The sequence below is a fragment of the Anser brachyrhynchus genome (assembly GCF_964034855.1).
Source record: "Anser brachyrhynchus genome assembly, chromosome: 9".
NCBI lineage: Eukaryota > Metazoa > Chordata > Aves > Anseriformes > Anatidae > Anser > Anser brachyrhynchus.
The window spans coordinates 5832365-5849489 of record NC_137703.1 but is presented as its reverse complement, the minus strand read 5'-3'; the positions used below and the strand labels follow the sequence as shown (position 1 = coordinate 5849489).

The following is a 17125-nucleotide window of genomic DNA, read 5'->3' as shown; positions in this document are numbered from 1 at the left end:
GAAAATGATTCTTATTTTTCCAATTAAACAGGAGAAAAGTTGTCTTCCTTAAAACTAGCATTGTAGTAGAAGTTTTCCAGAATCATTTATCGCAGATAAGCGTTAAAAGACATGTTAAGACATTCAGACAACCTACACTATGTTTATCACTTGATTTACATGCTCAGAATGATTAGTTTCAAAAACTGTCCATATCGTCAGCCTTTAAGTCCTTGTTTGGGATGCTAAGACTAAGTTGTGGTGAGACAGAGGACATCGGGTTGTGTTCTTATGCCTTTTCTCCATCTTTTAAATATCAGTATGTAGATATAACTCCTGGCACCTCAGGAAACAAGAACTGAAATCTGTTAGTTTGATTACTCCTTTTTTGAGATGGTTGTTGGATACAGAAGAGGAGGAGTTAAAGCTACGCTGCCCTAGTGGTTAACTAGGAGTGTTTATCTGGAATGTCCAGAGTGCAAAGACTCTTCAGACAATTCTTTCTCTGAATGTAGTCTCTCCCTTAGATCTCCACAGTTATGTTCTCATTCGCTAGTCACAAGAACATTGAGATATCTTACTGCCCTGGAACTTCACAGCTGCCAAAAGGGAGTTAAAAGCTATTTCAGAAATACAAGTCTTAAGCACAGGGAGGGGGACCAATAAAGGGAATGAGAAGGCATGTATTTGTGAGGCTACAATCAGAATGCACTCTTTCAGCAATGGATGCATATAATCAAACTAGCTTGGAAGCTGTAACAAAAGAGGAACTTGGATCTCTTTCGTAAGAGTCTTATGAGGAGCTTAAGGGATTGAAGTTCAAATCCTCCCTATTCCTGTCTCACCAAGAGATGTTCAACATTCCTCCAAGCTTCCACAATCTCACATTCTTTCACTGAGTGCATTAAATAATATACTTGGTGATGGCCTCCAAGTTCTGCTCAGAGACTTATTTCTGCAGACACTTACCTTCAAGAAGGCATGAAACCTTGGCTTCTGCTTTTCACATCTAGTAATAGTCTCCTTGCTCATTTCAAAGAAATTCACAAATGGAGGGTATGTTTTCAACAAGTCTTTTGACTGAAAAATAAAAAAAGTTATAGCTCTGCTTTACATATTATGTAGCATTGTACATATGTCTGTATGCCCCGAGCCATAGGAAGCTGCTCAAAGGCAAATTTTAATAAATAATAAAAAAGTGTTTCAAACTCAACTTGTTATATGAACATGAATAAACACTTTCGCATGCCAGATGTTCAAGATTCAATGCTGCTGATGAAATAGACCAATCTCAGAAACAAGCACATATGTGACAGTCTTAGAACCTGCTGAACAGCTCTCAAGTAGAAGGCAGATTCTCATCTAGCAAGATACTTTTGGTGAAAGTTTCGGAAATTTCAGACTGGTGTTTTCTCCGGTGCATGCAATCATCTTTTAAAAAAGACATTAAACCACAAGAAGCAATACCTCAGACAGAAAATGTTTGAATGCCAAATACTATTTGCCTCAGCATGATCAAGTCAGCAGAAGCACAAGATATGTAGCAGACTTATTATGTTAAAATGCACTGCAGTCCCAGACCTAGTCTTCCTGTTCTGCACATTATGTACTTGTGAAAACATGGAGTCCTTATTCACACATTTCAACTCTTCAAGAGCGAATGCAGGAAGTTCCTGCAAAAAGCTGTTTTTCTAGTTCTTCACTAAAAAGTTTTCAGGCCACACCTACTACAGTTTTACTCCCTCATGCATACACTTAGATTTATTAGTTGAGTTAGATGATGCATAAGTAACCCATGTCAAGGCCAACTCAACTAAGAAGTTGATACAGAAAATACAATGATACAAGTTAGCATTCTTCCTCACTCAGTAGTGCTTTGCTTGTGCACTTGCTAGCTCCTACAAATGAATTATTCATAAGGTAAAATAATAGCTCATAGTTCTAATGCATAAAAGAAAAAACTTACGTATTTAAGAAAGATATCACCAATACTTTTGTTTTCAGTCCAATTTATCATAAGATCTTCCAGGTCTTCCTACATTACATGCAAGGATTGGGAGGAAAAAAATAACAATGTGAGCTGCATAAAGCTGTAGATGGAACCAGTGTTGTGTCAAACAGTCAAAGAAACAGACAATAAAACAGGCAATCCTAAGAGCTGTACAACTCCACATTAACCCTCTTAATTCTATTAAGAAATGATAGCAAAATACATCTGACTTATCAAATATAGTTTTGAACCCACACACTCAGAATCTAGCAGTGTGTCAGCACTAGCCAACTCTGCAACAAAACAAATCTGCATCCACCACCCTACTGAGCATATCCCAAATGATTATTAAAGTGCACACAGAGGACATTTAAACCAACTGTCACTAAGTGATAAATTAATACAGGACTCTAAGTCCATAACAGAAGATAGGATTCAAATAGAATACACGTACATTTCCCCTCACTCAGTGCACCACGGGTCAAGAAAAGTGAGAGCAAGCTGTTAAGCCTATATTGACTTGATAAGGATCAAGCTTATTTACTGTCAGCTAATGATGTGGATAGGAGGGCACAGCTGAAGTCGAGGATTCCCTTTAAGTTGAAAGGTTTCACCATTAGTATTCTTAGCATGTTTCTGCCACTTCTCTCATCTTTATTACACCAAAAAATGAAAGAAACAGAGCCACACTACACATAAGTGACTTTGTGCAACAGGTGAATGCTAGCTGCCACCTGGACATGCATGCTCTACTTTCCTCTCCTAATCACTGTAGGTCCACATCAGCATCTGTCAGTGATTAACTAGATGGGATCCCAACAACTAAAAGATATTCTGAACATTTATCTATTTTAAAAGCCTGTGAAAAACAGACAAATAGAAACTATTATTTGTAGGAAATTTTATGACTGCATTTAATGAAGAGTTGCATTGCAATCTGCTGTGAGACTCATAGATGGTTTCTACCTGCAGAGAGCTTGCAACCCAAACCAAAATACAGCAAACAAAGCATCAAGAAAACAAATTTGATAGCTTTAGCTATTCTTCCAAGAGTCCTTGCTTACCATGTTAATAGAAACATGTTTGTTGTAAGCACTTGTGAGAGCTAAACTATGATTTGGCACCAGTGGCCCTTTTGACCAATTTTGTATCAGTTACAGAAGCCTCTTACTTGAAGAAAGATTAAAATGGGAAAAGAACAAGCCAGCTCATGAATGACAGTATTAGTTATATGTACAACACTTAGACTTCAGGTGCTTATTCATAAGTTAAAACTTAAAGTAAGTTCTGGATTTACACTTAACTCCATAGGTTGAACAGTAAATTTAATACAGCAGGATGAATCTGTATCCATCCAGCACACATGATGTAACACAAGAAGAAAATATTTGAAGTCCGCATCATCGTTTCCCCTGTGGGGCAAAGTTACAGCTTACCTTGATTTTTGTGTGTACGTCAAGAATATCTGGAATGCTGCCAAATATAGTCTTAATCTCTTCTTGTGCAAGTATTGGTCCTCCAAGTTGTCCTTCCTTTTCCAATGGAACTTGAAATAACTGATGATTGGACAAGGAAAAAAGCATTCACCCTCCACGCGTTGTGTTAGAAATATGTTGAATATTGAAATATGAATATGAATATTGAATATTGAAATATATTGAATATATATGTTGAATATAGAAATGTGTAGAAATGGTGTTTGCCTTTTAGATCATACTTTTCTGCAGCCACAATCTTGAGACATTCTGCTCCTACTTGGCAAGAGCGTGTTATGGAAGAGTGGTTTTGAGATGTTAACACAAGTTCAGTAACATTACTAGACCATAATCCCCTTTTATCTACTTTTCTACTCGCACACACCTTGGCTTGTTCTTTAGGTAGATAATAAGCTGCAACAAAGTGAAAAACTTAGAGGAAGAGCTTCGCTTCTAGGAAGTTGTTTGATAGACTGCTCTTCTTGGAAAAATAAGTTTGTGGAGTTTTTTGTTCTTCCATCTCTATGCACAAATATCTTAAAAATCAAAGTCATGAAGATCCTATTTTCTCAAAGCTTTGGGTTTTCGTATCAACTGCAAACCCACTGCAGAACCCAGAGTTGAAGTTATAATTTCCAGCCTTTATGATTAATAATTTTATGTGCCAGTAAAATGACATGAGAATGTATACATCTTTCACCAACCTTTCATGCCCCAAGTCATTAAGAAGATGAAGATCACAGGTTGAAAACAATTATCTAAATACTAGGTTTTGTACTACAATTGAACTGTACTTGCTTTAATACCAGCTTACCTGAATAATTGTTGTAAGAATATCAACGTAGTTACTTTCTGTCTGATATAATTCCTTTGCAACTTGCCATCTTGCAGACTGCTTTAGTGGAAGAGGAGTTGAGTTTTTCGAAGGCCTTGCACAGGATTTTGGTGTTTCTGTTGAAACAATTTCCAAAAGAAAATAGTTGTATTACAATTCAAAGCTCCTGAAAAATTCACCCTCCAAGACAAAAACCTTTGGAATTCAACAGGCTTTTTTTTTTTAGAAAAGGCTATTCTTCATTAGTTATCAGAGCTCCTTCTAGAAAATGACTATTACCACCTTATTATAGAATAACAATAACACATCCTTTCTCAAAATTAGTCCTGAACTATTAGGCTGCTAGTAAACCATTAAAGGGAAGGTCAGCAACTTAACTCTTATGTTTAGTAGAAAAAAGGGTTTAGGTGCTGAACATTGTTTATATGTATATGAGGCACATTATTTTTTTTTTTTAAGTTCACTTTGCCATGTAAGCAAATCTTTCAGCTGCCTCATCTTACATTAGATACAAAACCCAAAATCATTTATTGAGATAAGTCTCTACATGTAAAATTTACAATATTGATCATAGGCAGATGGCTGGTGCAGGAGTAACGGGGAAGAAAAGCGTGTCATTTTTCTTAAAGCTAAAGCTGAGGTGGACCTAGAACAGTCCATTAATTTTAAGACCTTGCACACGTACTGGACAGCAGAGACCTGTACACACTTGTACTGAGGTGTTATCCTTATTCAAATTACAGTCACAGTTACTACAAAGTTAAGTACCTGATCTGTTGTTTTCAGAGTAGCACTTCCTGAAACTGTTTGCTGATGCTACATAGAAGCTTCCATACCAGGTGTTACAAGAGTTATAGCAAGATCTAAGAAAGCTAATTTTAGAATCAGCTGAATCTTTCCTGTATTCCTTCTGAATTATCACTCATAGGCTGTGCCTCTGAGACTACTTTGTGACTTAAAAATCACAGATTGGTTTGGGTTGGAAAAGACCTTAAAAATCATCTAACTCCATTCCCCACCATTGGCTAGGACACCTCCCACTAGACCAGGTTGCCCAAAGCCCCATCTGCCCTGACCTTGAACACCTCCAGGGCAGGACAACCACAACTTCTCTGGACAGCCTCATGTTGAAGAATTTCTTCTTAATACCTAATCTAAATCTACTCTTATTTTAAAACCATTACCCCTTGTATACAAGTATTATATATACAGTACTTGTACAGTCTAAGAATTGTATGCAAGCTTTTGCTTTAAAAGAGCAGCGTAACTCCAGATACCTCCCCTCTGTATACGCTGTTGAATATGCTTACTGTGATGACAAGAGGCAGCACAGCCTCTGTGTCTGAACTCTTCAATTCTGCATCTTACGCACTCCAAAGAGAAAACCTGGAATTACTCAGGAAACCTGTAGCAAAACCTGTAAGACTTCCCCATCACTGTCGTTATCCCTCGTATGCAGAGAGCTCTTAAACACTGCAGTGTGACTGAGTGCAGATTTCCACTCTACCTCCATTGGTAGTGCTTGACTCTGGAGTGTTAGAGATATCCAACAAGGACCCAATAGAAAGCGAATGTTCAGCTGATGGGCGTTTGCGAGGAGGGAAAGGTGACATGTCTGTTTCTCTAGTCAGTTGTGCAAGAGTCTCTTTCAAACGACGCCTTTTACGGTTGCTGTTCGGAGTATTCAAAGAAAGCTGTGACACAGACTTTTTGAGGCCAGGACTCTCTGACTGTAATAAGAGAAAGTTCAGTTAAACGTTTTAACTTGCTGTTTCCAGATCAACTCAGTGCAAAGGTTAAGTCAGAGACAAACACACAAAACAACTTTTCTTAGAGAAAGCAGACAAAGCCCTATTTTTATTCTTAAAAATAGGAAATCACACTAGGATTTTTTTGTCTGTTTGGACTAAAAAGTTCAACCTTCAGGAAACAAGAAAAGGCTTTTCCAAATTAGTGTTCTAGATATTAAATTTATAATGGATTGCCTGGAATTTAAATAGTAGTTTAAAAAATTAATCTCTGGCCCCACACATACTATTGCACATGCTAATTTTACCCTGAAATACGAGCTGTGTCTTACATCAAGGAGTTCAACATACCTTTTCAAATAAATACATGGACTCGCCAGCTCTGGCATCCATTTGAATACTTCCCCAGAACCACTAAAGGAAAAAGAAACACATTAAAAATCACAAAATTAAAAGTATTCAAAATAATATATATAGTATTAACACGATTTGCACACCAAATGCAAACATGGGACTTAATTTGAAAAAATGTAACTCACATATGGGGTAGTATAAACAAAATATTCTTCCAAGGACTTTTAAGTACTAACCTCTTGCTTTACAACATAAAGGTTTTTTAAAGGTTCAAATGGAAGATCTTTTACTGTACTTTCTTCAACCACTAAGTGCGTACACCTTTCATCGCCAACTGGTAAATAATGTCCGCCTAGGTAAAAAAAATAGAAAGAAGTAAAACAGCAAGACAGAAGAATATTGTTAAAAATTAGTTCACTAGATAGTTTTATAACACTTAGCTTTTATGACAGAAGAGACAAGGAGAGAGGAACTTACATAACACCCCATATATAACCAGTGGACAGCTTTTAAGAAATAAGATACAGCATACAGTAGCAAAGTACACATTGAAAGAGTCAAGAGAACCTACAGTTCAGAGGACATTAAAGCATGTCTAGCAATAAATATAATAATCTTCTGAAAAATTTGTCTCGTTTCTTCAAAGAAGGCGGCAGGAATACTTTCTACATCCACAAGCTAGAACCTGCACATATCACAATTTTATAAATAGCTTTAGGTAAAAAGGCCAGGGAGTGAGAAAACAGGCAAAATTAGCCAGCTTCCATCTGTTTTGAGGATGACTTGCTGTTACAAGCTTGCTCCATTCCCATTTCTCTAGCACGCATGCTCTAGCATTGCAAGACTGGAGACAGTAAGTTATCTGTTATATCATGACTGTCTATGCAGTTCTTAATACCATACTACACTAACAGATAAACACACTAACAGATAAAACACCTCCAATCAAGAGTTTTACCAGCAATGCCTCATATCAAAGTTGCAAGCTTTCCATGACACCTTCAAGCATCCTGTAATTATTTCCTTTTAAACTGCCTAATTTCAATCAGCCTAGGAAGTTTCAACAAGTCTTCAACAGCTATGAGAACTTATGACATCTAAAAAATGAATTTCCAGCTTTCCAAGTTGAAGATTCTTCAATAATGCTTTAGGATTCATGGGACTCATGGCCCAGCATTTCAACTTCAATGACATTAGTACCAATAAAATATTTATCAGCTATAATCCCCATTCTTTTCACAGGTCAGCACTGATAAACAATAACCTTGCATTTCTGTCATTTCTTCCATGTTAGCTCTCTCTTCATCAGAGAATCCAAGGAAACTTAACATGCAATCCTGGAAAGGAGGAACCTTGAACTGATTTCTGAAGTCATCATCAACTGCACAGAAATCACTGGAGAGAGAAGAAAAGAAATTTTTAAAAAGTTACTAAATCAGTGCTATGTCACTATTTAAATATAAGCTCAAAACACTACAAATGAACAGGATGTAAATTCAGGATTGGAGGAAAGTAAACACCTACATTTCATTCCTTTTCTCCCAAGCCTTATAAATCCACTCAGCTTTCATGATAGGAGTACCAAGGCTTACAGCAATCTACAAAATAGGAAGAACATAAATTGTAACAAGCAAATTTTCCGTTTAAGTCTTTTTCATGCCAAGAAAAATTTTAACATAGCTTTTACTTCTCAAGATACGCATTGCCAAAAAGCAAACATATTCCTTCAAGAAACATCTCTTGTTGCAGAACCTAAAAGTTAAAGTGTATTAACTCTTCAATGTCTATGAGGTAGGACCAATAGCTATTTTGACATTTACTCAGAAGTGCACTATTTTGTTACATAAAAACAAATTCCAGTTCCAGTGGAATATGCAGTCTTTTTCTGCTTCCTATAAATTGTACAAAGATGAAAATCCCAGCCTGCTTTTATCAAAGAGGAAGTGACTATTCCAAAGGTAACTTCCATGACTACTTGAGAGAGACTACAAAGTTTTTCAACTTTTTCCCCTGTGAGCTGGCAAAAAAAAGGGTGGATTTTTGGATTTAGGAAATTAAAATTATTTACATCTCTAAAAGAGAAACAAAAGTCAAAGCTCAACACCAGATGGAGATGAACTTGCAATGACAAGTCATTGCTGATGGTAGAGGAAAAAAGCCAGTAACTTACAAGCTGAAAAGTAATTCAAGGACTCAGTTTACAAGATGTAAATTCTGAAAGTTTCCATGAAGTACAAATTGAAGCTTACATACTCTGAATTTGTCCCCATGCGTTGAGTTAGCCACCAAATGCGTAACTTTTGAGCTGAAGTCCCTTCGAATAATTCCACCCATATGATGAACTAAGGTCACTAGCTTAACCTGCAAAAGCAAGACAAAAGTTTAAAGTGTATATTTTGAAATACAGTGTGGAGCAAGAGAGGTACAAGAATAGTTCAAGAACAGTTTACAAAGCAAGTGATAAGAGGTTGCATTAAACAGCTGATACAACAGAAGAACTACTAGCCTGCCCGCCCCCCCCTCCCCTTTTTTTAAACAAATATTTTATACACCTTGAGAAAGGCTGCCCAAGATACTGGTACTCCCATGATCAACATCATACACATTGCCTTCACCATGTCACACAGAATAAATTTGACGTGCATTATCCTCGCTGATTTGGCAATTCGGCCTGAAGGGACATTTGTCAGAGTTTACATAGGAGACTGCAAGATGTCCAATTTGAATCCAACTGACTATCCAAATTGACTATCAAATATAACACTGGGCAAAGGCTTCATATATTTTTATTTTGTCTTAATGAAGATGTGGTGCCATCTTACTGATTCCCAGACATCCAATAGGAAAATTGGGTGCCAATTGCATCACCAAAACAGAAAAGCAAAGTGCTAGGCTATAAGATACTTAACACTTGGATACGTCAAAACTAAAGTCAAAACTAAAGTATAGCATGATAGAAGCAAGTGCCCTGAATAAATCTTCAAAACTTTACTTGATCACACTACTTCCTGTATTAAAAAAAGACCTTATTGGGCAAATGTGATCTTATTGAAAAGCCTAAATCTACGAATGTTTAAGCACTACTGAATTGTAGTTTAATGCCACTCAAATAAAAAAGTGGACAAAATCAGTTTTGTTTCTTTGGGCAACAGTTTTGTTTCTCCTGGGCAAAGAAACAGTTTTCTTACCATCCTTAAACATCACTGCCTTGGTACATGCAATAAAACAGAAGAACAAACAAAGCAAGTCACTTCTGTGATACAAGGTCTACACACAGTTAAGTCTTACGAGTGACAGAAGAGAAGAAGATTTTGAAAAATATGCTTAACATTGCTTTACCCATCCAAGGGGGGAAGTGAAAAAAGGAGAGTCTTACTAATTCATCCTTCTTTCTGAATCCCGTAAAGCAGAGTACCAAGTTCAACATACTTGCACAGTACAGCGGACGACATGAGAAAGGTAAAGGCTGAAAAAAAGGTAGTTGGCTTATTAGTCAAAATAATAATGTTTAAAATACTACTTCTATTAAATATTTAATATAGTATTATTCCTACTATTAAAATATATTAGACAACAGTCCAAGCCTGTGTTTTCAGTTATGCCTCAGCTTCAGACCCACCTGCGTTCTGATAAAGTAACTAAGTCCCAAAGGCAATGCTCTGCATGCATTCTCCTTCCCAATCCACCCCCCTCTGCTTGAGGGGTTTTGGATATATAAAGTGTCTGTTAGCGCATCATTTGTATGCTGCCTTTCCTAATGGCACAAACTCCCTCAACTACTGCAGTAGTTGTGATCTTACCCGCTACCTGTGGCTTTCCCATCACGCACAGTTACTGTTACTGTTCTAACACAGTACTAGAAACTTGCTTTTCCTCAAACTTACCTTGCTGACCTTATTTGTGGTTGACAAAGCAAAGGAGATTTTGTTTTGAATGCACTATGCGGAATTCACTGCGTGAGAGAACTACTCAGCTACACATACCTCTCCTTTTCGTGCACAATGCAGTACCACTGGCGGGCCAATGACACGACAATCTGCCTTGCAGAGACTGTTAAAGATGGAATCTTGAAAGTCTGTTACGACAAAGACTGTCTCAAATTCTGGGGAGTCAGAATCTCCAAGCTCTTCTATCGTATCCGTCTTTATGTAGGGCACTTTAATTTCCTGGGGAGGAGGGGGAAGAGAAGCATTATTCAAAATTCAACCTTTTTTGACCATTAGGAGAATGATCAACATACATATTCTCAGACGGATTGGAGAAAGCTGGGTGAGATATGGCATAAGAATAGCTATGAACTGCACCTAAAAAATTTTTTAATTCCTGCTTCTGAAGAATAAGAATTCAAATTATTTACGTAGTTTACACATCAGTTCACACTGACAACATAGTATCAGCAAACAAGTACAGATGATAAAAAACTAAGCACATAAGGGAAATGAAATTTCTCCCTTCAGACTCTGTTAGGACACCTTAAGGTACTCCCAGATGCTATTAAAAAGTAGCACCCAGCTTGCAACAGCAAGCCTCATGCTGCACATCATCTGAAGAACAGAAGTCAACTGAGTTCATTGCTTTATATTTCTAAATGCTTAAAAATCTGGTCTGTCCCAATTTCAGTCACTAGTTCCAAGTTATATTTTCTAGGTTTTTCACATCATGAAAAAGGAAACCCATTCTTACACTTATGTTTAAATGCAGCTTTCAATTGAAAGAGGTCACCTAACCAGTTAAAGTCAGTTCATAGCAAAACTTATGTGTTGACTGAATAAGCATGCAGGTGATATCTCCACTGGTATTTCTATTCCCTTGTTAGAGAACACAGCTAATTAAGAGCTGCAGATATTACTTCCTTATTTGAGGAATTGTTTGAAAGAAGGTCAAGAAAATTGAGAAACTGAAGAGATTTAAGTGACACCATCATCAGAATTAGCATATCTTGTGACCACTACCCCAGTTAATGTAAAAAGCATCTGCATGTTTCAGTCCCAGTGAAGTGCAACATGCTACATGCAATCACAGGTGCTTAATTGCATGACATACCATATGAATAATACTTTTAATTAGTTTTTCTTCTGATTTACCAGGGCTAGTTTCCTTTATCTTTATAACTGGCACTTCCATTATCTTAATGGTCTGTGGAAGAGGAGAACTTCAGTACAGAACCAAATCAGTTTTCAGAAGTCTAACACCATACCGCCTCATTCCAGCGACTCTGTTACCTTAGACACACATACCTCCAAGGCTTTCAGAAGCTCCTCATGTTTCCCTGCTTCCTGAACCAAAACCACTCTTGTTTCTATTTGAGGCATTTCTTCTGTTTATAGAGAAGACAAGACAATAACCATATTTCAAAAGAAAAATCCATGTTAGTTCTAAATCAAGCAATGTCTAGAACAGGCAGACGGTATCTGTCTCAAGACACCTCATTTACCAGGGACAACCCTGAAAACAAGCGTTGCTTCAAGAAGCCTGCCCTTTCAGTAAGGCATACCCCACTGACCATGCAGCCTAAGTTTTCTAGTATATGGTAAAACAAGATCCTGCAATTCATGGCCGCTTACCTGACAGTCAAAACAAAGTTATTGGCTTAATACTTGCAACAGAATTGGATACCAAGACTTGCCGAAAAATATTCAGTTGGTATCTTTGATAGCTTCTGTGTCCTAATAATGGCTCAGTTTCACAAGAGAACATAAGAAATTAAATTAGATATCCTGTTCTTCTCCAAGTATTAATAAGTTTTCAAAATACAAGTAAGAAGGGGCAAGTGCTGCATCCAACAGTCATGGGATCCAAAAAACTGCTACTGGATTTTGGCTACTGCCATTGCAGGCAAACAAATACTTTTTGTTGCCTTTCTTTAATCTTAAGATTAGTTATTAAATCAAATTCATTTCAAGCTCAAGACCATTCATCTTTTTAAGAGTTACCTGTAATCCTACAGAACAGAGCAACTGTAGTTTCCAAACACTTATCAAAATACCACTTAGTGATCTATTCCACAGAAGAGGCATCAAATGGGACTGATTGCTTTCTATATATTAGTCAGAAGACTCATTAGATTTCATGGCTGTAACCCAAAATTTTGATATCAAGATGAGTTTAAAATTCAGACAGTTCCTTTGCCGGTGGAAAGATACCAAACCAACACCCGTTTGGCTACGCTATACACAATTCTGTGGTTCAGCAAAGCATTTTCAGTTTTCCAAACCTTCTTCTTAAAATAAACTTTTCACATCACCTTCAGCATCCAAAACAGATCCAGGAAATACATTCTCTTTGGAGGTTTCTATAATTTTTGAATCAAGAACAGAAGAATCAGCCAAGAGGCTCCTCCCGGTTTCAGACATCAGCATACTGTTGTCAGCCATGATTATGTCCCGTTTCTTTCTTCAACAGCTACAAGACAGATGCACCAGTTTAAGTTACAGTTGCAAAGGCTCAATAATAAGAGTCCTATGACTAAGGCTGTCAGAAATAACTTCAGACTCATTAAAATCCCACTCAAATTGATGGAACAGTTCTGAAAGAGTCACACAACTAGTGTAAAGACTGACAACAAAACTATTGCAGGAAAGTTTTTGAGCAGACTGCTTACCACAGGCATCATTCCTTTGCACAGAAAGCTGCAGAGAGGATACTTAAATTCTGAGCAGCAGGAAAGCACTAAGTTTAGAGTTCATTTAAAAAAAAAGGTCATTACAAAATACTGACAAACTAAATGCACTCATGTGCTTCAGTAATGAATTATCATGAGCTAGAGTTAAGACCAGGATTAGCATTATTAATGTAAAACATTAGCAAAAGAATACGGGTACACAAAGCATCTTAATAAAATTTGATGCTTTTGGGTAAACAGGCCAGAAGGCTGAATTTTCAGGCTAAAATTACTTTGGTTACATGAAAATGAGCACCCAGGGAATGGAACTGGCAGTTACACAAATGAAAATCAGGTTTCTCAAAATGAATTAAAGTCTCTACAAAGCTAACAAGCATATAGAGATCTATCCATATGACCTTGTCTATTGCCCCACATCAACTATAATACAGAAGTATCCACCCGTAAATGAAGAGGCTTTCTTCTTCTCACAGAAAGCATCTGTGCCCTCCTTGCTTATCAAGAAAGTTTGTTGCATACTGGAAGGGCAGAATCCTTAATCCTTTCATATTTGGCACAGGTAGCTAACTACCTGAACCTTGTACCAGCAAATATGTTCTAAGCCACCTGCCCAAGATGCAGGGCATTTTCTTCTGCGCATGAAGCATGCGTTTCCTGTGATTCATCAGTCACGTTAAATATTTACACCATGATATCAAAAGCTACCTACAATGACCGCTGTATCTGAACTGCTGTAGTCAATAAACCCCCTGTATCACTTTAACTGAAGAAGTTCTCCTCATGACTGTAGATGCCCATTTAAAACAGCAGCTACCAGAATAACACTTTAAAGCACTATCTGAAATGTTGTGAGGTAGTAACACTCAAGGAGAGCAGCACATACTGTTTTGCAAGTTGTGCAGCGCCCATCCAGTTATGGAGAAAAATAAAGCCAGAAGACAAAAAATTAAGTATGTTTTGGCATGACAGCAAAATAGGAAAAAAATATATCTTTTCAGTTATTTGCAAAGTTAGACCCCAAACAAGTGTCTAGTAAGAGAAAAAAGTTACTTTAAAATCCTACAGATTATAAAATAGGAAAACTATCAGAGAAAGTCACTGATATGATTCCTGTCATACGGCTGATATTACACCTAGTAACATGTCTATGAGCATGCACTTTCAGAGAACTCTGTCGTTTATTATGAAGCCCATACTTGGGGCTAGGCATCAACCTTCATTATGGCTTCCCCAGTTTATTTATTTGTGGAATTTTGCTTCAGATTTATTTTTAAATCCTGTCATAGCATTCATAGGTTAACCAACGCCACAATTACGCTAACCAGAGGTTAACCAGTACCACAACAACCCCAGCCGCCAGGATTATTGATGCTGACACACTGACAGCGCCCAGCCCAGGCAGAGCCCACGGACTGAGGATCTCCCCCTCAGAGATCCGACAGGGATCAGCAGGCCGCACCCCACCACCGCCAGCTTCCCGCAGGCCCAGGAGCGCCCCCCGAGACCCCCCAGCAGCTCCGCAAAACCCAAAGCTCCGCAGAACGCCTCCCTTAGAGCCGGGGGCAGCTACGCAACGCTTCCAAGTGCCCGTGTCCGTCCCCAGCAGCCCCCAGAGGCCGCGGCCCCCCCCGGGCCGTGCCTGAGGCCGGCTCCCCCCCGGCCGCCCCGGGCCCTCCGGCCGCCCCTCACCGCCAGGCCAGGCCAGCAGCGGCCGCCGCCGCAGATTCAAAAAGCGAGCCGCCGCACTAAGCGCGCCGCCCATTGGCTGCCCATCCCCGCGGCCGCCTGTAAGCCGCCTCCTCATTCGGCTTCGCTCCCAGATGTCCCGCCCTCCCCCTACCGTCTCCTTGAGGAAAGGGGTTCGGGGCACGCCCTCTCGGATTGGCTGATCCGCCCGCCGCTCTCCGCCAGGCCGTCTCCTATTGGCGGTGGGAGAGGAATGGGCCTCGCGGCCGTATCCGAGAGCAGGTTGCTGAGCGGGCGGGGGTCAGGCTGCGCTGATTGGCCGCTGCCGCTGTTCGAACGCTACCAACGGCCGGGGCCGCCCTGAGACTGGCAGAGGAGGGCGGGTGGCGCCTGAGGGTTGAGGGGGTAGTTGGTCTGCCGTTCTCCCTGCCCTGCTTCGTCCCATTGTCCGCCTCGCCACCTCTGGGCGACCTTGGAGGGGCGATAAATAACTGTCCATCATTAAAGTGTTAATGTTGTTAATAAATAATTGTCCATCAATAAAATGTTAATAATTGAGTCGCATCTGCGTTACTGAAGGTGCCGGTGTGCAAACATCCTGCTGCGTTTCGTTATAATCAGTTTCTGGCAAACGAGGGGGACGAGAGCTGAGGTGAAAGTGAGTGGCTGAGGTGAAAACCAGCCAGCTGACTCGGTGGCACCAGCTAAAAATTATGACACCAAGTGCTTTGCCCTCCTTTTTTTCTCTAATTTTCTCTCCTACTAAAGCTTTCTGATCTGGAAAGGCAATCATTTGTATGTGCCCGGCATCTCTGAAACCTGAGTTAACATAGTGCCTCAGACTCAACGTAAAAAGAATGAGAAATATAAAAAGTAATTTTGCACGTTTTCCTATTATATGCTAAATTCTTATATGCCAAATTGAGTTCTTTGATCTTATTCTATTTTTTATATTACAGATTTTTATTAGTTCAGGTATTTTCGTGAGTGATCCAGCAACCATTAGTGTCAGTAAGAGTCTATTGACTTTTTATGATTTGAAAGAAAGTAGAAAAGGAAAACGCAGATAAAGACGGTAGCAGGTGTTGTTTATGTGAAGAAAGGTACATGTGGTGAGGTACATATAAATTAGGATTATTTTCTTGAGGAAAATGTATCTGAATAGCAGGCTGGAAGTCAAGGCGGTCGTTTCAATTTTGACACCTCAGTCAGCCAAATATTAGTCATACAATAACTGCACTTCATATAGAGCAATGGCATCAGTGACTTACAGACAGAATAAAACATAACCTGAGGTCCTTCTGTGACCTTGAAGGCTCATCACCATTCAACAGTTCCAGGCCAATCCTCACTGGCTTTTTCCCATTCTCTCCTTTTGCTGCATCCTTGCAAAGTACTTCTCAGCCAGGTCTTCAGGTTCCCTTCACTTCCTGAGCCATGGGCCAGGTTTCTCCTGTTTGGAACAAGTTCTGCTGTATTGGACTCATCATTTTTGTGGTATAGGTTCTGGAGAATTGTACATTCATTGCCACTTGACCTCTAGAAACTCAAAGGAGCTATATAAAATGCACCTGCAAAGACAGGAAAAGCATATTTATCAAGGTTTAGGATTAATGGGTGGTAGATATGTCACTTCTTTGTCAAACTTTTAAATATAATAAAAATGAAGTATAAACTTTCACAGATAAATAGCGGTATACAATGCACAGAGTGGCTGACCCATTTTTTGAATAGGTTTATAAAACTAGAATTAAAATCTTACAAAGCAACTGGGGTATTCTGAATAAACATCTTAAACTGTCCTTCCTTTTTCCTGGGACTGAGAGAACATGGAAGAATTTTAGGTAGCAATTACTTAAGAAAAGTTGTTAATTGCTTTTATAAAGAACATTTTTTCTCACCAAAATTTAGATCAGACCTGATGACAGAAAATAATTACTATTCTTTATATATCTTCCATTTAAAAATCTAAGTGTTTTTCTTATAAAAGGCTCTGAAATACAAACACCTTTTATTTCTGTTGCGTACAATTTAGCATGCAGTTGAAACTTGCTGTCCCTTCCAGTTATCTAAGCACCAATAACCCTGAGTATAACACTTAGTTAATAGTTTCGTCTTGCACTAACACCCACAGGGAGAAAATTCCAGGAGACTCAATCATTCAGTGAGTCCTATCGCATAATCTTCATGGGATCTAATACCATGTAGAAAAAACAATGAGGCTACATAGGAAAATCTGATGTAACCCCAAGAGGCCCGAAGGGAACGTCGGTGCCCTGTGTTGTCTCTGCCAGTTGTCTGTGTAGCAATGGCCTCCGAGTTTCTTGGCTTCGGGGTGTGAATTTATGTAAAAACCTGCCTGTCCCATAGATAAGTTGCAAGTGTTTGTTTTGGGGTTTAACTTTATCTGATTTGATGTTGTTGTTTTTAAAGAAG

The 17125-nt window shown here is 38.8% G+C and overlaps 1 protein-coding gene across 3 annotated transcripts in view; it reads right to left on the bottom strand.

Moving 5' to 3' along the window:
• ECT2 (epithelial cell transforming 2) overlaps positions 1-14846 on the bottom strand; it is a 28260-nt gene extending 13414 nt beyond the window's left edge. The window contains exons 1-16 of one of the 3 annotated variants that reach the window (XM_080604245.1): positions 14693-14846; positions 12626-12783; positions 11619-11698; positions 11425-11517; positions 10365-10547; positions 9758-9847; positions 8635-8742; positions 7906-7979; positions 7646-7776; positions 6618-6733; positions 6379-6441; positions 5787-6009; positions 4259-4395; positions 3406-3525; positions 1946-2014; positions 949-1059 (exon numbers count right to left, since the gene is read on the bottom strand). In XM_080604245.1, the coding sequence (XP_080460371.1) occupies positions 949-1059; positions 1946-2014; positions 3406-3525; positions 4259-4395; positions 5787-6009; positions 6379-6441; positions 6618-6733; positions 7646-7776; positions 7906-7979; positions 8635-8742; positions 9758-9847; positions 10365-10547; positions 11425-11517; positions 11619-11698; positions 12626-12755 (1728 nt within the window). In that variant the 5' untranslated portion in view covers positions 12756-12783; positions 14693-14846. Of the gene's footprint in view, positions 1-948; positions 1060-1945; positions 2015-3405; positions 3526-4258; positions 4396-5786; positions 6010-6378; positions 6442-6617; positions 6734-7645; positions 7777-7905; positions 7980-8634; positions 8743-9757; positions 9848-10364; positions 10548-11424; positions 11534-11618; positions 11699-12625; positions 12784-14692 lie in introns of those variants that run through there. The other 2 variants (XM_080604246.1, XM_080604247.1) reach the window with 2 other exon arrangements.
• Positions 14847-17125: the final 2279 nt, after the last annotated feature.